At 34.0% G+C, this 27,290-nt stretch overlaps 1 protein-coding gene and 1 pseudogene across 9 annotated transcripts in view; one reads left to right on the top strand and one right to left on the bottom strand.

The window, feature by feature from the left end:
- OXR1 (oxidation resistance 1) overlaps positions 1–27,290 on the bottom strand; it is a 489,542-nt gene that overhangs the window by 37,695 nt on the left and 424,557 nt on the right. For all 8 annotated transcript variants that reach the window (XM_012508055.2, XM_012508063.2, XM_030794884.1 and 5 more), the window contains 5 exons: positions 22,682–22,831; positions 12,355–12,539; positions 8,662–9,428; positions 5,011–5,179; positions 1,828–1,990 (listed from right to left, as the gene is read on the bottom strand). In XM_012508055.2, coding sequence (XP_012363509.2) covers positions 1,828–1,990; positions 5,011–5,179; positions 8,662–9,428; positions 12,355–12,539; positions 22,682–22,831 — 1,434 coding nt within the window. The remainder of the gene's footprint in view (positions 1–1,827; positions 1,991–5,010; positions 5,180–8,661; positions 9,429–12,354; positions 12,540–22,681; positions 22,832–27,290) is intronic.
- On the top strand, positions 17,382–18,739 carry LOC100580773 (annotated as a pseudogene). The gene has a single exon (XR_004026143.1). The product of XR_004026143.1 is annotated as a transgelin-2 pseudogene (transcript).

Here is a 27,290-nt window from a genome sequence, read left to right as displayed (position 1 = left end):
TATAACCTGCAGAGTCTTGCACAGAAACTGAGACAGTTCCTTTGAATCAAAATGGTCAATAATCTCTTATTTCCAAAGTTAAGTACTCCAACCCCAATGGAGAGAAAGCTCTCAATTCCCGTTCGTGACTGACGATTCTGCCATCCACCTTGCCACCCAAGCTGGAGATAACTTTATGGTTACCAGGTTGTCACTGAATCCTGTGTAATTAGCTAGCTAATACCTTTTCTTCTAACTTTCCACTCTACCTTCAACTGTTGCTGCCTTAGTTACGTACATATCTTTGATCACCTGGGCTATTTTAAGTATCTTCTAAAGCTAATCTTAAAAACACAGCTCAGGGACATATATGTATATATAATATATATATATAAAATATGTATATATATATTACATATGTATTATATATTATATATATATTTTACATATGTAATCACTCAAGTAACCACCACCAAGAGTAACATATAGAACATCCCCAGAACGCAATAAAGATCCCTCCTGTCCCTGACCCACCCTGTCACAGCCCAGTATCTAGTAGTGTGATGGATTTCTGACTAGTTTTGCCCTTTTGAACTTCGTGTAAATGAAATTACATAGTATATGCTCATTTGTGTCAGGCTTCTTTTACTCAACATATTATTTGTAAGATGCATCCATGTCGTTGCCTGTACCAGTAGACCTTTTTCATTGTTATTTGGAATTCTCTAAGTATTCAAAAGTGTATTCATCCATTCTCCTGCTAATGGGACTTTCCAATTTGAGGCCATTATGAATAAAGCTGGTATGAAGATTGATAATACTGGTTTAAGTATTAAAATAACCCAAAATACATGGTCAATATGTTCTTCTTTCCCTCCCTTATAATGGAGTCACAGTAGAAACTGATGCTGTATATACTACACAGAATGAAATTAGACACATTCCAAATCGGCTTGCATTTTAAACAAAAGACAAGCCATGTATACCTTCAATTACTATACATGTTAAGTGCACGCAAGATACATTCATATCACATTAACAGCCACAAACATTAACACCCAATGAATAACAAAATTTGATTACATTTATCACATTTTAGCATCTGCTCTATATTTTCTAATGCATCAAGAAGAGACTAATCTAGGCAACACCAACAGATATTGCCACCCTACCAACCTTATAAGATAAAGCATGTAAAATGTAACATATAATCTTAAGATATATCTAAGAGGAGTTACAAAAAGTTTGTTAGTATTACTTTGACCATTTAAACAAGTTCAGTAAATTTGAGCACATAAAATTTCTACCACTTTATAAAATTAGCACCCGCTTATTTCCTTAAAATTATTATTGAAAAATTTAAGTCAAGGTAATGCTTAGGTCTGAAACCTAGAAAGGAGTAGTAATTTGTATAGATACTATGCAAATACTATGCACAGATGTGTTAAATGACTGCCGTACCTCCTCCATGAAGGAGATGAAATTAAAACAAATCAGATGTGAAATCGATGTTTTACGAAAATTAATATAACAGCAAAATTAAAATTATTTCCTTCTTTGCCATAATGTTAATCTTTCCTAAGCTAAATATTCTATAATACACTCAATAAAAGTCATTTTACTGCTGGTGGGTTTTCTAGTATTTTAAAGCAAAAGCAGAATGACAAATATAGTATTAAAGTCACTATTCAGATTCATTCAACACCCACATATAAACACGGATAGTGAACCTGACCTTTAAAAAAATTCTTCTTTTGTGCAAACATCACTTATACTTTGTACTACCATAAAGCTATAAATTCATACAAACTAAAAAGATGACTAAAATCTTCATATTTTTCTCCTTACCTCCCATTCTCTGGCTGCTGCTTGATTACTAGAATCCTCAATTGTTTCTGACTCCTCAATCTTTTTTACTACTATAAATCCAGGTTCTCTGGTATATTCGCCAGTATCTTCTGCATATATTTCTGGACTCCACTGAATGAAGAAGGCATACAAGTGATCTGTCCTGTTAGGAGAAGTGACTATTAATATACCTAGTATTCTGTGCTGCCAGAATTACAAAATTATATTTGTAAAATATCTTGATAAATCTTGAAGACTTAAAATATACACAAAATATATTGTTTTATATTAATATAAAAGGTCTACTATCAGGAAGGCATTAACTTAAAAATTTTATTTGGCTATATTCTGTCAGATTGTTCTTTAGAAAACCAAATTAAGATTTTCCTCGGAATGTTTTTGACTAGTTCAGATGCTGTATATAAAAATGCTTTTCTTCTTTAAAGACACTAGTGATGGAAAAGGAAATTAGATACACAACTTTGACCTCATTCCTACAATAATCTAATGATCTAAAATACAAGTAAACAATTAATGGCCTATTTTGAGACATTATATAGAATTTTCCAAGTTAATAGAAATGTAATGTCCTTAAATTTTAAATGATACTAGGAACATACAGTGTTGAGAGACAGATGATCTAATCTTAGAAATCTTGGGTTCCTCTTTCCAATGTTTTGTTTACTAGCGTAAAGCTAGTTGTTACATTCCCTGATAAACATATTTGAGAGTCACACACACATTTCAAATATCTATGTTTTATTGGTTTTAATTAACATGTTTTCGAAAATTGATTATATAACTTTCAGCTAACATATACCAGTTAATAACCACGGTTCTAGAAATTATATTTTCAATATAATAATTTTTAAAATTGCCATTCTTTATGTGGCAGCTAACACATTTAAACGGTGCTACATTTTTTCTTTCAATGTAACATCTTATCTTTTTATCAATTTCTATCTATGCAGTTTTCCTAAGTTTTATGTCTACAATAAAGATTAGAATCCTAATAATACTGATTTGTAATGAATATTAACCAAGATACACGAATGAATATTAAAATAGGGAATTCCATGTAAACATTAAAATAAAACCAAGAATAATGAGAAAAACTAAATTTTTATGTCCATTTTAACTATAGTTACATTTCTCATTGTAGTGATTTCAACATCACTGGAACGTTTGAATATCAGGCTCTGTCCCTTTCAGGTATTCATAAATTATGCAAATAATATTTTAAGATTAAGCCAATGTTGTGGAAGACACACATTGTACTTACTCTATATATGGTGGAGTGGGAAGAGGGAAAAGAGCATTATCATTTTATGCCTAAAAGCTGTAGTCTTCCAAAGCAACATATAAAGATTTTCCAAGAGGTACACAAACATGTAAGATGGTGCTAAGGGAATCAATTTGCGTATCTCCAATTTCCATATGTTACTCTTTGCTCATAATAATCTGCCTAAAAACAGTATGGTCAAGCTATTTTACAAATTTCCTGTTACCTGCTTTCACTAAAGCACTTTTTCTAATTTATAAAAGAAGGGCATATCTTCACCTATTCAGAATTTACAATGGGATATGCCCTACAGAAAAACTTCTAGGCTGCCCAAGATTGGTGTTGAGACAGGGAACAACTATAAAGACTGGGTAATAAGTCCTTCTGTATGTCAGGTTGTTTCTCATTAATTGATTTCCACAAAACTGAAGGAGTTTTCAATGGAGTTGTTCACTGATGATCACTAACAATATTGTGACAAAAATGATTTTTTGGAATTATATAGAAACAAGTTTAAATAATTGAATGACATTATTAAAATGAAACTCTCTTCAGTCTCACTGACTTTTCTATGAACAAAGCTTCTCAGTACTTATAAAGAAAAATAAAAGGGAGAGGCAGAACTGATGCTGAGTCCCATCTCATCCTTTCAATGAAACATATTAATCTATCAATGGATATAGAAAAGCTCTATCTATCTCCTTAAGACAGGCATTTCCTATGATATTTTACTTTTTATGTGTAATACCTTTGCTCAGCAGTATCTTTTCAAGTATGTTAGTGTAGCATTATCTCAGAAAGTAGAGATAGTATCTTACTGTGTAGCAAAGGGTAACCATGCTGACTGCCCATTATAAAAATTCAGGTTCCCTAAACTTATGGTTCCTCTTCTGTAAAATAACCCCAGGTATGTGCAGCTGTCACTTGGCTTTCTTCACATCCTTTGTGGGAAAGGAGGTACAGAGAAATCACACAATTGCTGATGTGCTGATTACTGCTATTGTACAGATGTTTGTGCTTTCTCCTAGCAAGCACCAAATGGAGGCAGACTAAGTTGTTGGCTTGCAGGTAGCCTAAAACCTTAAACCCTTTACTATTTTTACAAGTCACAGAAAATGTTAAAATAAATGCAATTTCAATATACACACATACAGATATGTAAATGTGTTAAGTATATGTAGTTTGTTGCAAAGAACTATAATATGGGGTAAAAATATAGTACCTTATAATGAGTTTGTGTGAGGTGGTATGGAAATGCAAGTTTAAAGAGAAAAAGTAATGATGCAATGTCTAACTGTTAAAGTAATTTTAAGTGAATAATAGTACAGGGAAAGTTGTTATGTTTCAATTCTACTGGGTATAAGTAACAGTATTTACTTAAAATGTAAAAATTGACAAGATAGTACAATAGACATCTTTTACAACCGCTTAAAACTTATGATGAAAAATTTAATTGTGCAAAGGGTACATACAAATATTGTGAAGACCACTAAATCCTTTTAGCAGCTAACTTGGTGTCATGTATATAGAAGGTATTTAATGAATATTTGAGGAATTTTTAATATAAAGGAATTATACACCATTAGCTGCCTTCAGGAAGGAGCTATATCAAAGAATATTTTGATGAATCTTCTTGCTCCAAGGTATCTTAAGTTTCTTTACTACCCAAACTGGATATTTGTTCACATTTTTAAATAATGAACTACAAAAGGGAACGCAATTAAAAATGGGGCAAATTATAAAGTAGGGGTAAAATGGTTTCAAATAGACTAATTGTCTGCTTTTAATCATAAACTATGCTTCAATAGTTTATCATTGGTATTTTGACACACAAAATAATTTTAGTTCAAAGAATCTCAACAATGTTCTCAAGGTGTCAAGGTGTCGTATGGGTTTTTTACCTTTCTTGTGGCACAGCAAACCAATATTCATGTTTCTTATCTCTCTGTGCATACTGTTGCATTGTAGCACTTGCTTGAGATACAAATGTTTTCCTCATTGGTTTTCCAACTCTGAGACACAAGAACTTATGTAATCGATGCCTTCTCTTTTCTTTTAAAACTGCAGAACCTAGAATTGAGAGGCAAACAGTGTTTATTCAATTCTCATACACCAAGTTTAGTTTAGGTAATTTTACCTTCAAAATTCTGACAAATAATCACAGAATAAAACCTCACTTTAGTGGTGCTAAAGTAAATTTTCTTAATTTATATTTTTTTCCTTCAAAGGTAAAGTCACAGATACAACATGACTAAACAAAAGAGCCAAGTTAATGAACAAAAATTATGTCTAAGGACATTAGGAAAAAAATGTAAAAGATTCAGAAACATTGTTACATTTTCAACACCCATACTAATTATATATATATATATATATATATATATATATATATACACACACACATAGTATATGTATAATTTTCTACATATTCTCTATCAGTCTTTTTGAATGACATCTAAATAACTGTAGTTTTAAAGGCATACTTAACATGGTTGTTTCAGACAAAAATTTAATGAAGTTCCTAATGCTTTTACATGTATACAAAATTGCAATAAAACAGTCAATAATGTTAGATTCTGCCACCTGTTTGGACAGTTAATTAAGAATGAATTAGTTCTAACTCTTTCAACCAGAGGTGCTGATAGAGTATACTGAGGGTCTGAATATATAGGTGAATTTAGGAACCTAGACATTGATTAGCTTACCAAGGCAGCACACTGGAGGAAACAGCACTTATAGTCAGGAGACCTGGGTACTCATCATGGCTTTTTCTGTGCAGTATTACACAAGGTAGATAATCTATGGGAACCCCACCACTATTTTCATGTGGTTAAAACGATGAGCTTTCACCATTCTTCTCATAATTGTACTAGACAGTTTTATATTTATTATATAATTTTAATATAAAGTCATAAAGATCAGAAAGTTTGAATATTTCTCTATTACAGAATATTAAATAACTTAAAATTACTTAAAACTAATTATTCCAAAAAAAGAAGAAACCAAATGGTAACAGTTTAGAGATGTCTGTTTAAAAAATCTATCAATTTTTCTACTTTTAATATTTGGTTATAATAACCGCCCATGACCCCATTAAACCCCCAACCCCCACAACAAAATTAGTCCACCACATCATCAGTTTAAACAGATTATTTTATCTTTTTCAAAGGTTTTATAATATAAGGTAACTATCAGATGTAGTCAAAGATGCAGTCAAAGATCTTCAAAATACAAGGTAACTATCAGATGCATTTTCTGTCTTTGATGTTTTGAAGAATGCTGGGCAGCATTCTTTAAAATGTCTTAACAATACAGATTGTTAATAACAACTGGATGCCTTAATAAGCAAATGGTTAAATAAATTTTATGGCCATTAAAGCTATGTTTTCGAAGAACTGTAATGACATAGGAAAAGGTTCATGACATAAAAAGCAGGATACAACAGTATAGTATAATCTTGATTTGATATAAATAACAAATTAATATGTATGATTTTGTTCTATAAGAAAGACAGATATATTGAATGTTAACAATGAGCATCTCTGGGTGATGAATTCCAGGAGATTTTTATAAATTTTCTAGAATCTTCCTATGTTTGCCAAATGTTCTTTACTGAACATGCATTAGTTTTGAATTAAAAAAAGTATTACAGAAGAAAAATATTCAATCTTTTATAGAACTTGGTTCAAGTATTAATATATGATTTCTTTTAATATCTACTGAACACAGCCCTTAGGTCTTCAGGGTATCTCAACTGCATGATGAAAAGAAAATTCAGCATTTTAAAAACTGACCCAAATCTTGTGTACTGCTGCAGGGAAGGTAAAATGGTGCAGCCACGATGGAAAACAGTATGATGGTTCCTCAAGAAATTAAACATAGAGTTACCATATGATTCAGAATTCCACTCTGGGTATATACCCAAAAAAAATTCAAAGGAGGGATTCAAACAGGTATTTGTACACTAATGTTCAAAGCAGCATTATTCACAATAGCCAAAAGGTTGAAACAACCAAAATGTCCAGCAACAAATGAACAGACAAAATGTATACACATACAATGGAATATTATTCAGCCTTAAAAAGATAGGAAATTCTGACACATATTACAGAATAAATGAACTTTGAAGGCATTATGCCAAGTGAAATATGCCAAACATCAATGGATAAATATTGTTATGACTCAACTCACATGAAGTATCTAGAGTAGTTAAATTCAGAAACAAAGGAGAATGTTGGTTGACAAAAGCTATGAGGAAGGGAGAAAAGCAAGTTACTGGTTTTTGTTTCTTATTTTTTTTGTTTGAGACAGGATCTTGCTCTATTGCTCAGGCTGGAGTGCAGTGGCATGATCATGGCTGACAGCAGCCTCAACCTCCTGGGTTCAATCAATTCTCCCATCTTAGTCTCCCGAGTAGTTGGGCCTACAGGTGTGCACCACCATGTCTGACGAATGTTTGTAATTTTTTTTTTTTGTAGAAACAGGGTTTTATCATGGTGCCCAAGCTGTTCTCCAACTCCTAGGTTCATGCAATCTGCCTGCTTCAGCCTCCCAAAGTGATAGGACTACAGGCGTGAGCCACCATGCCTGGCCAACTTATTGTTTAAGGGGTAAAGAGTTTCAGTTTTAGAAGATGAAAAAAGCTCTGGAAATGGACAGTAGTGATGATCTGCATAACAATGTGAGTTTACTAATGCCACTGCATTGTAGATATAAAAATGCTTCAAATAATATATTTACGTTACATTTTACCACAATTTTAAAAAGTTAAATGGTAAATTTTATTTTATGTATTACAGCAAAACAAAAATATTTGAATTTAAAAAATGAAAGTTCACATGTAAATGGATTAATCTGGGATAAACATTCTAATAGAATATCAGAAATATTAGCTAAGTTAGTTGTTATACCCCATTTAACCCATAATGTATTAACAGAAGCATAGTATATTAGAAATAAAAGACTGAAAATAGTATAACTTTCAGAAGTAAACAGTACCAGAAAACTGAAAGATAAAACAGTGTTTTTATTTGTCCTGAGTGCAGGTTTTTAAAAGAAAATAATTAGATGATGATGATAAAACTTCTCAATACGTGGAAGAATTCTGTAAGTACACTTTTAGGTTTAACTGTACATTTTATAAAAGATGGGATTACAACTTTGGCAATTAAAATGCTATATATGAAAAAAGACATTTTTAATGGTAATATACCAAAAACTTTTTAAGAGAAAATGGAGTGATCAAAGGTATTATACAGCTTTTGTGCACTTTCTCAAGAAATAAATTGTTTAACGATAGGATGTAGTGAGCCAAGAATGTTTAAACATGGTGGGTAGCAATGATGCTCATTATGTGTACGATCCACCTGTGGGATAAGAAAAGACAGTAGACACTGGAGACTGTATATACTTGTCCCCAGAGAATCACCAGTCAAGGGTCACTCGCTTATCCTTCAGGTTGGCTTAAGGTACAGCGGCTTTTGAGTCAGTGAGCAAAGACGGAGACACCATACAATCAGATGAACTAACTTTATTTACTCTATAACACTTACTTTCTATGTGTCCATCAGCAGATGTAATTTTATGCTTAGCTTCTTTTTGTGACACTTGTTGAATATTTTCCCTTTGCTGTTTAGTTTGTTGCATAGTATGGGTTTTCCAAAGTTTGCGTAGCTCTTCTACCTCTGTCTCTGAGTCCTGATTTTGCTCCTTTCCTTGTTTTCCTTTGTTAACACTTTGCTTTTGTTTAAATTCTGCTGTTTCCCCACAAGGCATATTTTCTTTTTGACACTCTTCTTGGTGTAAAGAATTCTCATGAAGAAAAGAATCCTGGTCTGAATTACCTTTTATACTTGTGCTGTCTTCTTTAGGGCCTGATATTCCTTGAAAGTTATCTGCAATCTGATCTCCTTCCTTAATGGCCATTTCAAGATTATTTAAATCAGTTTTATGACATAAAGTCCCAACTTCATTTGTAGAATGTTCAGTATCAGATCTTACATGACCAGGAGTACCAGTAGATTCTGATTTGACTGTCAGACTTTCTACTTCAGTCTGATTGACAGTTTGCACAGATTCTGATGACGCACCAGAAGATTTATCTTGTTGCAGTTCATCTGAAGATACAAGCTCCTCTCGTATAGGGGAAAGTTCTGATTCTGTGAACACATCTTCAGAAAGAGACTCCTCAGTGCTCCTAGGAGCAGTGCTGGCACTATCATTACCTGCATCTCGGATTCTTGAGTCTATTTCCTCAGTGTTACTTCCTGTCATTTTCTTTGAATGGCAGAAGTCCCTTCCTGATAGCTGATCTATTTCTCTGTCATTAAACAAAATTAAAAATAATTAGACTTTTAAAATTGTGGTATTTTACTTTCCACACACTGAACACAGAATTAGTATCACTAAAAAGACTTTTTAACAAAAGGATGTAGCACGTATCTCCAGAGAATATAAAAAATCTGATTTATTCAATATGACCAAATAATTAAGTTTATAGACCAAGTAATTCTATAAATCAAGTAATTAAGTCAAACATTTACATCAATTGCTTAATATTTAGGAAATATCAAAGTAAGATTTCCTTGCAAGTAATCTACTTGAAGGGAACTTGGTGACATAAATCCTGGGTAAAGCTGTAATTCTAAACTAAAATTTACTCACTGATGGAATACGGAAAATAAACACAGAGAAATGTTTAATTAAAATTTTAAATCTCCCAATAAAGTAAAAATAAACTGATTTCCATAGACATACACACACACAGTGCTTATTTACATCCAAATAGAGCTTAAATTAAAATATATGGCTCAAATGTAAGGCTTAAAACCAATCTGAATAGAACTCAAGCAAAAGTATTTAGAGAAAATCTTCAGGCTAACAACTATACTCTTTAACACCTCTAAGAGAACTTGTTCAGGTAAAAAGTTTAGATATTAGACAAATGAATGGTTCATAACTGTGTCTAGACTTTCAGATTTAATGACATTTGTATATGTAAACACTATGTTCAAAAGTTAAGTTCTGGAAAGAGGGAGTGTAAACCTCTATACCATGAAATGTAAGTTGCTAATTTAAAATGATGGTTACAAGAAGTCTGTGATAAATGAAAATTATATGAGTTCTTAATGAAAAAAAGTATTAACATTTATACATATATAGTTTGAGAACCATGTAAAATATGCTGAAAAGGAAAGACTGTAAAATAAGTCAACACAAAAATAATTGGCTATCTCCGAATGGTGAAGCTGGGTAACTCTTTTTCTCTTGTTCCGCTTTTCGGTATTTTCCAATTTTTCTGCAACAAGTATGCATAATTTCTATAACTAGGATGGATAAATGTTTAAAGTATTAATTAGTTGAAGTCAATATCTCTGCTGCCTTTGTATCTGATTCATCTTAAAAAAACAAGAATCTAGTTAGTTATTAAATATACAGTAGTGTCATCTACTGGTGATGCACTCAAACTGCATCTATAGGGTGTTGGAACAGGGCAAAAGCTTTGAGAAATTTTATCTGTACACTTAAAAAATTAGAAGACCCTAATTTTAAAGGTAAGAGATAAATATAACAAACGTGACAGGATATATATTTAGAAAAGTGCTATACTCTTCAGATTTAATATGCTGAAAGGCTAAACATTTATGTCAATGATGTTGCTACTGTTGAATGTAATACCATAATAATACCTTTGAAATCAACCTCCCAAGGAGCTTAAGACAGAAGAAAAGCAATCGAATCTTATACCTCATTTTTGGCATACGTTTGTTTTATTTATCTAATTTTGTGCCAAATATTGTTTTTAATCAATCCATAAGGCAGAATTTAAAGATATTTCTTTTTGAAGAAATTTCTTTAAATATTTAAATCCAGGTGACACTTCCCAGGTGACAATGAATGACAAAACAGTGATTTGAAAGGGAAGAGCTACACAGCATCCTTGTAGAACAGTGATGGATTGTTCAGAATAAGAGAACCCCAAAGTACCATATCACAAATGGAAAAGGACAAAGCCAGGCATCGTGGCTCACACCTATAATCTCAGCACTTTGGCAGGCCTACGCCAGCGTATCACTTGAGGTCAGGAGTTACAGACCAACCTGGCCAACATGATGAAACCCCGTCTCTACTAAAAATACAAAAATTAGCCAGATGTGGTGGCAGGTGTCTGTATTCTCAGCTACTCGGAAGGCTAAGGCAGGAGAACTGCTTGGACCCAGGAGGTGGATGTTGCAGATCGTGCTACTGCATTCCAGCCTGGGTGATAGAGAGAGACTCCATCTCAAAAAAAAAAAAAAAAAAAAAAAAAAAAAAGAAAGAAAGAAGAAGAAAAGGAGGACATATCCCTCCTCTTCTTTAATCTAATCCTTCACTCTTTTACCTTTGTCTCATCCCATTATCCAACCCCCAATAATCCTTATTTGCTGAAACTGGCCTTGGATGATGATCTACAAATATAACTAACACAGGGGATACTAACACCTTCCAGGAATTATCTGCAGCTCTAAAGATTAGTCTACCAAGTCAAAATAATATCTGTTGGTTGGAAGGTACAGTGGAGACTTTTGAGCAAAGGATTTTATTCTGTCACAGATATTCTACCAATTCATTTAGTCTTCCTCAGAAACAAAAATAATTTGTTCCTTTTTTCCTTTGTAAGTTGCTCTGCCCTACAGGGGTTAATTTTAAAACAGCTATCATTCCTGCGGGCTAATACAGGGATATAAATATCAGTATCAGTTAAAGTGAAGACAATTTTAAAATGTTGGTAGTCATGTATGAAGGAATGAGGAGGTTATTTCCTAGTACCTATCATTTTCCTTCCTTGCTACTTCTCCTTCCTTTCTTTGTATGCCTATCTTTTATCTTTTTCTCCTTTTATTTCCCATTCCTCCTTTTATTTCTGGCCATTATTTTGGACAAGCATATTACTTTCAAAAGCTGTGTCCAAACTGTAGTCTCACAGCATAAAAAGGCTGGTAAACACTGAATTTAATGGGCACTATAGGTTACTTTTCAAATATCTGGTTCTCTGACCACATACACAAATATAAATCTAAGATAATTCCTAACTATCCCAGGTGCAAATTAAGAATAATCTTCTCAATAATGCATATATTTTTGTTTCATTATTGACAAAATAAAGGGCAGCTGTAAGAAAACTAGTAAAAATAGTTAAGGTATTAGACAAGGGTCAACTATCTAGATACAATAAAGTTGCAAAGGAATATAAATATCACTCTTACATGGGTAAGGATTCCTTTATTTTGCTATCCAAAATTTCTTTGTACATTGCAGCTGACATCACCTCTTCCATTGGACACATGATGCCATATTCCTCACAGCCATTCTCTTGAACCAAAGGGTCAGTTTTATGTGGATCAAACATTATATTATTTGGTGTAACTAGCAGCACACCACTGACTGTGCCCTAAGGTGAAAAAAGAAAGTAACATTTAATCCTCAAGGTTGATATTTCAAAAATTATCTAGCTATTTTTACTAATTTTTTTCTGATGTTAGGCCATATATAAAAATAGTACACTCAGGAACTGTGGCATTCTCATGAAACCATTTTTATTAAAACCCAAGTTTTCCCAGTAAATTCTCCTCTTTAGGAGAGGTAGAATATCATATTCCCCCAAAGACAATCAAGTAAGGAAATAAAATTTGCAAACTGAGTAAAATACTGAGTTACTTCATATCAGAAATGTAACTTCAGTAAGGGAAGAAGCGCCACCTTTTATGTTAATTTGCATACTGCTTCCTGTGTTATTCCCTCACTACAAGTACCAATACAGTGTCATGTACACAGTGCAGACTCAATAAATAATGTTGATAATCCAATCCAGTATATTATAAAAGGAAAAGAGTATAATATCTTTAAAACATCGCTTTAAAAAATCTGTTTCCACTTGACTCTGCTACTACCTAGATTTGTGACCTTGGGCAAGGAGTCTCTGAGCTTATTTCTTCATCTGTAAAATTACGTAGATTATATGACATCTAAAGTATATAGTGTATACATACTTTTAACTCACCATGAAAAGCTATAAAATTTTAAATATATTTATATAAATAGTGATACAGGGCAGGCACGGTGGCTTACGCCTGTAATCCCAGCACTTTGGGAGGCCGAGGTGGGTGGATCACTTGAGGCCAGGAGTTCCAGACCAGCCTGGCCAACGTGGTGAAACCCCATCTCTACTAAAAAACACAAACTAGCTGGGCCTGGTGGCATGTGCCTGTAATCCCAGCTACTTGGGAGGCTTAGGCATGCAAATCACTTGAACCCATGAGGCAGAGGTTGCAGTAAGCTAAAATCACACCACTGCACTTCAGCCTGGGCAACAGAGTCAAACTGCATCTCAAAAAATAAATAAATAAATAATTAAATTAATTAAATAGTGATACAAATCTTAAAAGTTTAACCTTATTTTATAAATGAGAAAACTAGGGTTCACAGGCAGCTGATCATACTAACATGGATATTTATTGAATACTTCATATGTACCATGCTTTATATGCATATTGCTTATTTGATCTTCACAACCATAGCTCTGAGATGGGTAAAACCATTTCCATTTTACTGATAGAGAAACTAATGCTGAGAAACACCTGGAAACTTGTCCTAAACAGCTAGGATTTGAAGTTCAGGTAGTTCATGCTTTATGCTATATATAATTCCTCTGTATCCAAGTCACAAACTATAATCACTCGAAGGGCGCAACATTCCTTAATTTCATTTTCAAATTTTCAGTCCACTATATATCCTGTAACTGTAAAAATGAAGAGCCAGAAAGAATTTTAAAAATAAACTAAATAGCTTCTTATCCAAAGAAAAAGAAAAACTCAAATCCTGATTGATTTGGCATCACATCCTCCTCCAAAGTCCATATTCAGCTCTGTGAATTCACTTGGTTTAACTTTAAGAATATAAAAATTAAGTTAAGGCAGATATTGCTTTTAAAAATGATCAAATAAAAAGTAAATCTACAGAAAATGGTCATCCAATCACACGTGAAAAAAAGCTACTGCGGATGTTCAAGATCATATACAGTTAATGCACACAATATTGGAGAGAAGAGTATATGTGTGTGTGCAGTTTGGTGAGGGAGAGGGAATCCATATGAAACTCTGAATAGCACCTCTTTTAGTTGAGGACATGGACTACCTAAATAGGAGTAACTTTATATAAACTACAGCCTATTTCTCTTTCAATTAATATTTTAATGAGATCCATACACATCAGTTTGTATTCCTGGGTCACATACCAACTCAAGTCAATGAGAGATGGTAAAGTACATTGTAGAGAACATTTACATTGTCAAGGATAATCCAAGATGTAGATAATCAAGGATAGAGCATATTTGATATTTTAAAAAAACAACTTAAAGATTTCTGATCTTTCACAACTTCCTCTCTCCCATCTTCTGTAAACTTATTTGAGAAAGGAAACCAAGCAATCAGCTAGAAATAAAAAAAAATCAAGCTCTAAATTCTCTGAAACACTTCAGGTTACTCTTCATTTCATAAATTTCACTTTTGCATTAGTTTTAACCAATTATTTGGTTCACTAGCATAATACTACATTTTATCTTTTAGAAAGATTTTCACAAAGTCAGTGATAACTAGCTATGTATGACAGAAAAGGCCCAGTATACTGGTGATGCTTTTAATTCTCTATATACCTTAATACCTTAATCCTAGTACTGTAACTATACAAGTCATTTGAAAAGCATCTCAAAACCATGCTTCTACTTTTTGGATTAGAAAGAGTTTGAAGTCCTACCCACTAGACTGATCAATCTGCTAATGTTACTTTCCAGGAATCTCCCTTATGTGCTATTACTAAAAAGACACACTGATATATTCTTTAAGTTTCTTTCCCTCTGCTGCACACTCAAAGTTCCCGTACAGCTGGGGCTTTCTACGGTAATGTGTTAGACGTCATTCTCCATAAATCAAGAGTTTGCCAAAAGAAACATTTCTTCAACATAAAATTCATGAAAATGTCTTGAAAAAGTAAATTCTCAAATTCATTTGATCAAGTTGAAAATCATAAACTCATACTAAAGCACTCCCATCTCATTATTTTTAAAATATTTCATAACTCCCACATATTATCAGCATTACATTAAGACTATTATTAGCAAGACGTTTTCGATTAAAGTATCTACTTAATCCACTTGAACTTCAGAAACTTTAAGCACAGATTATTCTTTTGTATTAACAACTTCCATTTCCTTATGTACAATTACCTGACTAATCTTCTAAGGAGAAATTATTTCTATTAGAAAATAAAGTAAAAAAAAATAAAGTCTATCTGCAAAAGAAAAATTACTACTTACATTAAAATATTTCTGCAAATACTAAGAGATAAAATCATTATAATTGGGAATCCATCCTAGCAAAGAGAAAAGCTTGTACTGATATTTTTTCAGTCTTACATCCACAGTAACTTAGCCATTACAGTGATTGTTAATAAGTTTCCATAATTGTTACATAAATAATCTTTACTATAATCAACTTGTAGGGAGATGAAAAAAGAAAAAACGACTTCCATGAGAAAGCACCACTTCCTGCTTATCTCCTGTGCAGCAGAATACACAGAGCTAGCCTACAACAAGGGATTACCTTCCAAAAACACTAGGCTGCAGATCATTCCTAATCCTGCCAATGACCTTATCTTTGCTTTGATCTTTAAATAAAATTTTTATTCAGATATCAAATGAACTTCTGCTTCTAGCCAAGAACCAATGCTGCCTAAAACTACAATAAACACACACATGCACACACACGCCAAACTTACATGAACAAAATATGTGACATAATTGTTTTCAGACACTGAAATGCTAGGCAATGATACCTGAATAAGGAAAAACACATAACATCAGCTCTTTGATTACCCAAGTATACTGAGTGGAGAAAGTTTCCAGTCCACAGGCAGAGAAAAAACAAGCAAAACACAAACAACCCAGAAATCAGCACTGTCCAGTGAGAAAGCTTTAGAGGTCTACAAAGGGTTCTCTTCCAGCTTTGAACTGAGTACTGATTACCACCTACATGTATCACAGCTATCCAACAATAAGAAGAGAGTACTTGAAAGGAGCAGAAGAAACAATAGTCAGCGTCCACACAGTAAGAATAGCTCGTGTTCTCACTAAACATTAAAGCAAAAAAACTTGTATTTACAAAGCCTCAGAATACTTACAAGTGTATTATTGTCTTAGTAAGGAGAAAAATTAGCTACAGACTAAAGGCTATTCTGGTCCTAACAAAACTTATGAACAAGCCATTACCAAGTGATCATCAAAGAAATAAAAGCCACAATAGGATCAAAAAATAACTGTGTCCCGGATAAAAAGCGCAAGAATATTTATAGGAATACAAAAATATTCAGTATCCAATTACATAAAATTCATAATGTCTGGTAGCCAATCAAAAATTACCAGGCATGTAAATACACAGAAAAAAATAAACCACATTAAAGAGAAAAATCAATAAATGCAAACAGACCCAGAAGTAACAGAGATGAAAGAACTGAGACAAAAAAAAGACGTTAAAACAATTATTATAACCATATTCAACAATATAGAAGACCATACACAGTATGGATATGGAAAATACAAGGGACCCAGTATGAACTTACAGGGAGAAAAATTGCAATGTATAAGATGAAATAATGCTGGATAGGATTAAGAGTAGATTAGCCATGGCAGAAAAAAAAATGGTGAATTTAAAAACAAGCAATTAAAATTATCCAAAATGAAAAGAGAGGGCAAAAAATGAATGGAGTATGAGGGAGCTGTGAGACCCAATGTTAAGCAGCCTAAAATATGCAGAATTGGAGTTCCCAAAGAAGAGGAAAGAGAGGATGGGAGACAAAAAATATTGGAAGAAATCTGGCCAAACATTTTCCAAATTTGGCATGAACTACACACCTACAGAACCAAGCTAAAGGAACCCCCAGCAAAACAAATAGAAAAAATATGCCAAGGCACATCTTAATAAAATTGCTCAAAATCAGTGATAAACAGAACATCTTAAGTACAACCAAAGATAGATACATTTTTTAACAGAACACCAAACATAAAAATAATGCAAGACTTCACTTTAGAAAAATGCAAGCCAGAAAACAGTGGAGTAAATTTTTAAAGTTCTGAAAAGAAATAAAACTTCATCAACTGAAAATTCTGTCTAGTGAAAATATCTTTCGAAAATGAAGAGGATATCTGGGTAGAAAATGAGCATATAAGAAGACGCTCGGCAGCTGCAGCCCTTGCCTTGAGTGAGTGCGCCACTCTCCAGCCCGCTTGAACGCTCCCCGCAGCCACTGCCACCCATTGGAATGGCCAACAGGGGACCTGCATATGGCCTGAGCCGGGAGGTGCAGCAGAAGATTGAGAAACAGTATGATGCAGATCTGGAGCAGATCCTGATCCAGTGGATCACCACCCAGTGCCGAAAGGATGTGGGCTGGCCCCAGCCTGGACGCGAGAACTTCCAAACTGGCTCAAGGACGGCACGGTGCTAGGTGAGCTCATTAATGCACTGTACCCTGAGGGGCAGGCCCCAGTAAAGAAGATCCAGGCCTCCATCATGGCCTGTAAGCAGATGGAGCAGATCTCTCAGTTCCTGCACGCAGCTGAGCGCTATGGCATTAACACCACTGACATCTTCCAAACTGTGGACCTCTGGGAAGGAAAGAACATGGCCTGTGTGCAGCAGACGCTGATGAATCTGGGTGGACTGGCAGCAGCCCGGGATGATTGGCTCTTCTCTGGGGATCCCAACTGGTTCCCTAAGAAATCCAAGGAGAATCCTTGGAATTTCTCAGATAACCAGCTGCAAGAGGGCAAGAATGTGATCAGGTTACAGATGGGCACCAACCGCGGGGCGTCTCAGGCAGGCATGACTGGCTACGGGATGCCATGCCAGATCCTCTGATCCCACCCCAGGCCTTGCCCCTGCCCTCCCACGAATGGTTAATATATATGTAGATATATATTTTTGCAGTGACATTCCCAGAGAGCCCCCAGAGCTCTTAAGCTCCCTTCTGTCAGGGTGGGGGGTTCGGCCTGTCCTGTCACTCTGAGGTGCCTGTTGGCAGCCTCTCCCCCGTGCTTACTAATACGTTCCCTTCCCCACACCCATCAAAACTGGACCAACTGGCCTCTTCTTTTCCCCTGGGACCAAAATTTAGGGGCCTCAGTCCCTCATTGCCATGACCTGGTCTGTTCTGTCTCTTCTTTTTCCCCCTGGCCTGTTCTGCCTCTGAGCTCTGTGCCCTCCGTTCATTCCATGGCTGGGAGTCAGTGATGCTGCCTCTGCCTTCTGATGCTGGACTGGCCTTGCTTCTACAAGCATGCTTCTCCCACAGCTGTGGCTGCAGGAACTTAATTTATAGGGAGGAGCCTGTGGCAGCTGCCACCCCAGCCACAGCTGCACTGACTGTGCTCACCACACATCTGGGGCAGCCTTCCCTGGCAGAGGCCCTCGTGGCTTCTCATTTTCCATTCCCTTCACTGTGGCTAAGGGGTGGGGTGAGGGGACAGAGAGGGAGGACTCTCTACCATGGTCTGGGGCTTGAGGAAGATGAGTTTGTTGATTTAAAGAATTTGTCATTTTTGAATGGAAAAAAAAAAGATGCTCAATATAATATGCCATTAGAGAATTTTTAATTACCACAGTGAGATACTACTACTACGGATCTATTAGAATGGCTGAAGTCTAAAACACTGAAAACATCAAATGTTGGTGAGGCTGTGGAATAGGGATTCCCATTGCTTATTGGATACAAAATAGCACAGGTCCTTTGGAGGAGAGTTCTTCAGTTTCTTACTAAGCTAACAATGGTCTTACCATACCATCCAGCCATCATGATTCTTGCTATTTTACCTGAGATGAAAACTTACCACACAAAACCTGCACATGAATGTTTAGAGCAGCTTTATTTACAAGTGCCAAAACTTAAGAGTGATCAAGATGTCATTTAGTAGGGGAATGGATAAACTACAGTACAACTACTCAGTGGAATATTCAGTAATATTAGTAAAAAGAATTAAGGTGTCAATCCGCAAAAGACATGGGGGAATCTTAAACACACATTGCTAAGTGAAAGAAGCCAATATGAATTCATTCAATCATACTCTATGATTCCAACTATATGACATTCTAAAAAAAGGCAAAACTATAGAGAGAGTAAGACAACCACTAATTACCAGGAGTTCAGGGAAAGAAAGGGAAGGAGGGATGAATAGGTGGTGCATAGAGGATTTTTAGCCCAATGAAACTAATCTGGTAATACTGTAATGATAGATAAATGTCATTATACATTTGTTATAGCCCATAGAATGTACAAGAGAGAATCTTAGGGGCTTTCCTTGGTGCCTGAATACTGGTTCATTGATTGAAACAAATACAGCACACAAAAGCAAGATGTTAATAAGGGAAACTGGGGAAAGGGGAAGAGTATAAATATGAATTCTAATTTCTGCTCAATTCTTCTGTACATTTAAAACTGCTCTAAAAATGAAAGTATATTAATTAAAAAAAAATCAATGGACCAAAAAAAGATAAAATGGCATAAAATTTAAAAGTTAGGGATCCTTTTTTATAAACACACACATAATTTTGAAAATATACATAAACATGCCAGGTGCGGTAGCTCACACCTGTAATCCCAGCACTTTGGGAGGCTGAGGCAGGTGGACCATGAGGTCAGGAGTTCGAGACCAGCCTGGCCAACATGGTGAAACCCCCTCTCTACTAAAAAAATACAAAAATTAGCCAGATGTGGTGGCGTGCACCTGTAGTCCCAGCTACTCAGGAGGCTGGGGCAGGAGAACTGCTTGAACCTGGGAGGCGGAGGTTGCTGTGAGCTGAGATCAGGCCACCGCACTCCAGCCTGGGCAACAGAGTGAGACTCTGTCTCGGAGAGAAAAAAAAAAAAAAGAAAATATAAATAAACATGATAGTAACATTTAATAAAAGAAGGAAAAATATAGACTTTTTCAAGGCAAATAAACACTGAAATAATTTATCACTAGCTGACCTACACTGTAAGAAATTTAGAAGTCCTGAAATAAAAGGAAAAATGATACAAATGGAAATCTGCAACTATAAAAAAAGGAATGACAAGTGTAGAGAATAAGTAAGTGGATAAATATAATAGACTTTATCCTTATTTTTAAAATTATTTTAAATTAACTTTTAAAGCAAAAATAGTAACAATGTATTGTGGTGTTTATAACATGTAGAAATAAGAGGTGTTACAATAAGAACACAAAGGCTGGAAGGCGGAAATAAAAGTATACTGTTACAAGGTGTGTGTACTATATGTAAAGTGGCATATATAATGCTACTTAAAGTGAGAATGTGACATATTAAAGATATATATTATAATATACGTATAAATATATATAATTATATGTAACATATAATTATATATTAAATATATTATATATTATATACATTATAATTATAAATATATTATATATATTTATAATATATATAAGCATGTAGTTAGATCTCACTTCTTTAGATAATCCTTCCCTTTTCATTTAGCGTGATTATTGATATGGTTAGGTTTAACTCTACCATCTTGCTATTAGTTTTTTGTTTGTTCTGTCTTTCTGCTTTCTTTCACATTGAGCTTTTAAAAATAATTTTATGTCATCTCCTTTGTTGGCTTATTAGCTGTAACACTGTTATATTAGTGGCTGTTTAGAGTTTATAATATATATAAAATATATATATATAATATATATATTATAAACGCTAAATGAAAAGGGAAAGATTATCTAAAGAGGTGAGATCCAACTACATGCTAACTACAAGAAACTCACTTTCTAAAGTCACCGGCTATGAATAAAAGAATGGAAAAAGATAAACCATGTTAACACTTATCAAAAGGAAGCTAAAGTGACTATATTAGTATACATCAAAGTGGATTTCACAGCAAAGAGTATTACCAAGAATAAAGAGTGTCTTTCATAATGACGATCAAGTCAATTAATCAAGACAACATAAGAATCCTAAACATTTTTAAACCTAGTAACAGTTTCAAAATACATTTAAAAAAAACTGATAGAACTGAAAGGCAAAAACAGATAAATCCACAATAACAGTGAGACAGTTCAAAATTCTTCTATCAATAACTGATAGGCAGAAAATCAGAAATACAGGACACTATCACTCAATTTGATTTGATTGACATTTGTGGAATATTCCATCCAACACAAATGTGTCTTTTAAAGTGCACACATTACATTTATTAAAACATACGACATTCTAGACCATAAAACAGTTCTAAATAAAGCCTTCAAACAGTAGTATGTTCTCTGATCACACAGAATCAAATTAGAAATTAGTAAAAGACAGTTATCTAGAAAAATAAAACACTCTCAAATGGGTCAAAGAAGAAATCAAGAGAAAATATTTTAAAGTAAATGAAAATGAAAACACAACATTTAAAACAATATTTAGGGTGAAATGCATACCACTAAATGCTTATTATGTGTTTCCCTCATAAATTTATGAATTATACTACAAAGAAATAGTTTTCGTGTGTGACTTCTAAAGGCAGTATCATGTTATAGACATTTTTTGAGCAAAACCTGGAGTTTATTTTCCAACTCTATTACTTTACTATATTCTCTTTTCAGATTAGAAGTTTTTGCTTAGAAAAGCAACAAAGTGAAGTAGATAAAATAGATTCTGGGCTGGGTGTGGTGGCTCACACCTGTAATCCCAGCACTTTGGGAGGCCGAGGCAAGTGGATCACCTGAGGTTAGGAGTTTGAGACCAGCCTGACCAACATGGTGAAACCCCGTTTCTACTGAAAATACAAAAAATTAGCCGGATGTGGTGGCGAGTGCCTATAATCCCAGCTACTCGGGAGGCTGAGACAGGAGAATTGCTTGAACCCAGGAGGCGAGAGGTTGCAGTGAGCTGAGATCACGCCATTGCACTCCAGCCTGGCTGATAAGAGCGAAACTTTGTCTCAAAAAAAAAAAAAAAAAAAGATTCTGACTAGGTCCGAATTCTGGCCATTATAGAGAGATCTTAGACCTATTAACCTTTCCTATGAACCTTTCCTGTTTTGTTTTTCCCTGTGGAAAAGACATATGACTGCCTATTTCACAGGATTGTTTTGAATTGATAAAATAATTAAGACACCTCAAATAGTCTCTGGCATATAGTAGGTACTCAATAAATACTAGATATCTTCCTATTTGCATGCTATACTAGTTATACAGAAGTTCAACTCCACACAGTATCCAGCAGCAGTCATTTTACTGACATTTTTGAAATATCCTACCAACAGCAACTTAGCTGTGCCTTAGTGAATTTATTTATATTCCATTACCTTTAACAATTACAACAGATCACCAGACTCTAAGTTATAAGCAACATCCATACTAACCCAAAATAATAGTATCACTAGTACCTTTTTATAATATTCAAGCATTTGCTGACATTGATGGCTTAAAATGTAAATGCCAAACTATCATACATTAGTAATAACTAAAGCATGATTAAAGGTCTTCTCTAAAGTGTCATTCTTTACCTTGCCACTGGTAATATATTTGCAATTAATTTTAAGAAATTTCTCAGTAAATGCTTCCTCCTCCTCAGAAGTTGAAGATACAACTCGTGCAGGTCGAATACCAGTGAAAGTAGATGAGGGAGTTGCTTCTGTTGGATGGACATCAGGATTCTTTTTTTTTAAAAAAAAAAAAAAAAAAAGGAAAGAAAAAAAAGCAGAAAACAAAATAAAAATGAGCACACTATTAAAAAGTCAAATGAATAGCTTTCCCCAATAAGTGTTGTTTCATTTCACCACATTCTGGAAGTCAGCCCAAAATATTTTTATGCAGAAATTATGGGAAAAAAGTGGCACTATTTTCATATTCAATAAAGATCACAAACACAGGTCAAACTTACATTTATAGTGATTTTTAATGGGGAGATGCACATATCTATCTATAAACTTAAAAAATAAAATCATCTGGAGAACACTGAACACTACATCTCTTGTACCCACGCCCAACACATACACACACGTGCACACATATTCAGATGCTCCTGAATTAAACCACTGACTCTGATAAGACCATGTAATATAATATCCATCAGGTGCTGGGAGCAGAAAAAAGGTGGAAAGCTTGCCTTAGTATCTAAGTACACAGCAGAACCCATTCACTGGAATAGCCTTTTAAATCTTGAGCTACAGTTGACAAATCCCATTCCACTAGATGACAAGCTTCTTAACTTTTTTGGTGCCACTGACCATTCTTACAATGAAGCCTATGAACCGGCTTCTCAGAATGTTTCGGAATGGTCAAAATAAAACATAGAATTATAAGGAAAAACAATTAAATTGAAATAACACAGTATTAAAACATTTTTTAGAAACAAACTAGAGGTATAGTTATATATATATATATATGCTTCTTGTTTTTTGTTTTGTTTTTTTTTTTGAGACGGAGTCTCGCTCTGTCGCCCAGGCTGGAGTGCAGTGGCACGATCTTGGCTCACTGCAAGCTCCGTTTCCCGGGTTCGTGCCATTCTCCTGCCTCAGCCTCCGGAGTAGCTGGGGCTACAGACGCCCGCCACCACACCCGGCTAATTTTTTGTATTTTTAGTAGAGATGGGGTTTCACCGTGTTAGCCAGGATGCTCTCGATCTCCTGACCTCGTGATCCGCCCGCCTCGGCCTCCCAAAGTGCTGGGATTACAGGCATGAGCCACTGAGCCCGGCCATATACATATACATATACATATACATATACATATATATATGCTTCTTTATGAATATATTAAATAACACAAGATTTAGTGGTGACTCTGGACTCTGATAATCACAAGTTTGAATCCAAATTGTGATATAATGGCCATGAGCAACATTTTGTGTTCTCTGTAACAATTCTAAGGTGATCTGAAAATATCTGTAAATTCTACTGAGGACAAAGTCACAGGTATGCCAGGTATTTGCTGCTTATATTATATTCTCTTATTTTTAAAAATGTTAGAGGTCACTTAAAATTTTTTACATCCAAGTTCACAGGTCCTTTAAATACTACTCCCCACAATTCCCCTCAAAGTTTAATATTCTTTACATCGTAGGAAAGCTAGACAGATGTGTTTTAAATACTTCCAAAGGCTTTCATATCATATGAATAAATCCACACTGCCTTGAAGAAGTTTTCATAGAAGCAAGATTCTTCTGAGCTTTGAGTTTAAATCTGTCACTTTGTAACTTCTACCTAATAGCTCTGATTTGGCATTTAGAAATAATAAACAATACTGCCTTCTCTTCAATATCATAAACTGAGATATCTGAAAAGAGTTATCAAACCTGAACATAACTTTTTCTCCCCTAATACATGGATCTAATTCCTTCAACCCACATGAGGGCAGAATTTTTACACCTCCTTTCATATATCCCACCTAAAATGTAGGGCTAAATTCCGAGCACTGGGGCAGATATTCAACAAGTGCTTGTTGAAGGAAGGACAGACAAATGCAAAATACTGCAAAACAACTATGTTTGATATACTACAATTCCACTGTTTTAAAAAACGTGAAATGGAATGAGATTTTAAGTTTCATGACACTGTTCAATCATTAATATCTATTAAAAAAATTTTCCTCAATCTTTTCATTTTAAAATACAAATTAATAACTTTGCATTCATCCTGTTGTCTTTGGTAGTTACTATATCTAAGAGTTTTATAGCACATATAAATTCAGTTAGCACAGATAAATAAGTGATATTAATAATAATCTCAATGATATTTATAAATACTTGTTATTTCTAAGTGTTATATGGACTATTTCATTTAATTTTTCAATCACTTATATGAAGTATACTATGACCTTAATTTTTAAGGAAACTTAAGCTTAACCAAGTTCAATAACTTGACAAATGAGTAAGGAGCTAAGACGCAAACCTATGTTATCAACACACAAACCAGTGAGCTTAACTATACTACTGTAACGCTTCCCTTTCAAATCTTCTACCAAACAATTCATAAATACGCTAAGAAAAAAATAGCCGATGCAGAGCTATAAGAGAGTCCCCTGCAAACTGGCAAAAAGCTATCAACAAATTTTGTGATTCCTCATTTCCCCCAAAATTGAGTTAACCACATTAGTCACACACAAGCATAAATATGTGTGTGTGTGTACATATATATATATATATGAACATTGTCATATGCTTTCCTTAAATGAAGATATGCCTTTTTGAACAATACATGATCTCTGAGTTTACCTCAAAGTCTGAACTCAGTATCTATAGCAATACCAATTTGTCAATGTAATCCTTTTAAAAAGAATATGAGATTAGCAAATGCTCAAAGCAAAGCACAAAAAAGGAGATTACTTTCAAAAAAGATCAAAGTTGTTCAGAGGAATTACCAGACCTCACTGTAACTTACATAAATGTACACTATTCAAAGTATTAGTATCCCTATGTAGATGGTTTTGAATGCTATTTTTAAACTGTGATTATTAATGCAGTGGTTTTGCAGGTCATTTGAGGGCTTGCTGATGCTTGTCTGTATAATTTTTGTTTTAGCCATGAGAGAAGGTCCTTAAAAATATAGAAATATAAATATCTTTATCTATCTATCTAGCCTCATTATTGTCCCAAATATTCAAATGTAAAAAAGCAAAGCATTGCTAGGGCAAATGATTTACAAAAAGTTTAATAATCACCTAGAGTTATCTTTTTTTGTAGAATATATTACACAATATGATTTGTATGTTATTATAAACCATTACCATAAATGAATTAGCAACTCCAAACTGTCCACTTCCCTTCTTGCCTTGGCTTTATTGTATTTTTGCTCTTTTGTGATTGAAAATTTGTAGAAACGTTCTCTAGTAACACATAGGTAGGGCAAAGGAAGATTGAGAAGGAAAATCCACACAGGCACAAAAATACCGACATTTGTATTTACTTCATGCAACGTATATACGATATATCCTTTAAAGAAAACATTTACTTTTAAACCAGTGTATACTGTATTTTTCTTTCAATTCAATATATATGATGATTGCCATTTACTCTCTATAAATTATGTTTAATCATCTCTACTTCCTGGGACCAAGAACTTAAGAATGTTTAAAATCAAATACAGAATAAAATAACAAAATTAAAATATCAGGATCAATTTTTAATTCTAATTATGGAAATAATGCTCCCATCTGGAATCCAGGAAAAAAAAAATCTCATCCAGTAATTTACCCATTTCTTGTGATGTTAAAAATATAGGGATTTCTTCTATATAAAATATTTGTTTCCTAAAATCGTCACAAACACTAAGTCCTATTATAAAGTTTAATTTTTCAGATACTAACCATAAAATTTTGTTCTAAGAATATAAGACCAAGGTATAATTACAGCATAATCTATTAAAGAGTACATATTAAAAAACAATTCCTTACTAAGTTGTTATTTAAAATAGGTTTAAAAGCATCAAAGCTAAATTATATGTAATAATATGAACGCGGTATATATGATTTATGTGTTAGTTACACATTTGTGTGGTATTGATATTTATAGTTTTACTATAATATACGAGCTTACATTTAATATGTTATATATCGCATAAGTTGTATATATGTATATTAAAATTGAAGTCAAAGCATTAAAGTTAAAATCATAATTTAGGAAAAAATTACAATTTATATATTCTATAAAAGAGATAAAACACGTTTTATATATAACATATAATATTGTATGTGACAGATATTAGTGCCTTTAATTTTAAGTTAAAAAATATATATTCTATATATGCAGAGAGACAGAAAAGAGAGGTTATGTTTGTGAACTGTTAAAGGATGTCACATGTGAGAGCAATTCCTGAAGCACAGGCGATATTTAACCTTTTCAACTACTTTGATATTCCTAACTAAAATTGTTTTAATTTCTTGCATGTCTGCTATTACTTGTAATTAATGTCTATTTTCAGATATACAGGCATACTACTTCAAGATGCCAATTAATTATGTGACTATCATGATCAAAAAAGAGAAGTTTTGGCCAGGCGTGGTGGCTCACGCCAGTAATCCCAGTACTTTGGGAGGCCGAGGTGGGCGGATCATGAGGTCAGGAGATCGAGACCATCCTGGCTAACATGGTGAAACCCCGTCTCTACTAAAAATACA

Source organism: Nomascus leucogenys, chromosome 16 (assembly GCF_006542625.1).
Source record: "Nomascus leucogenys isolate Asia chromosome 16, Asia_NLE_v1, whole genome shotgun sequence".
Taxonomy (NCBI): domain Eukaryota; kingdom Metazoa; phylum Chordata; class Mammalia; order Primates; family Hylobatidae; genus Nomascus; species Nomascus leucogenys.
The sequence above is the reverse complement of the archived record's forward strand: the minus strand, read 5'-3'. Positions and strand labels throughout refer to the sequence as shown.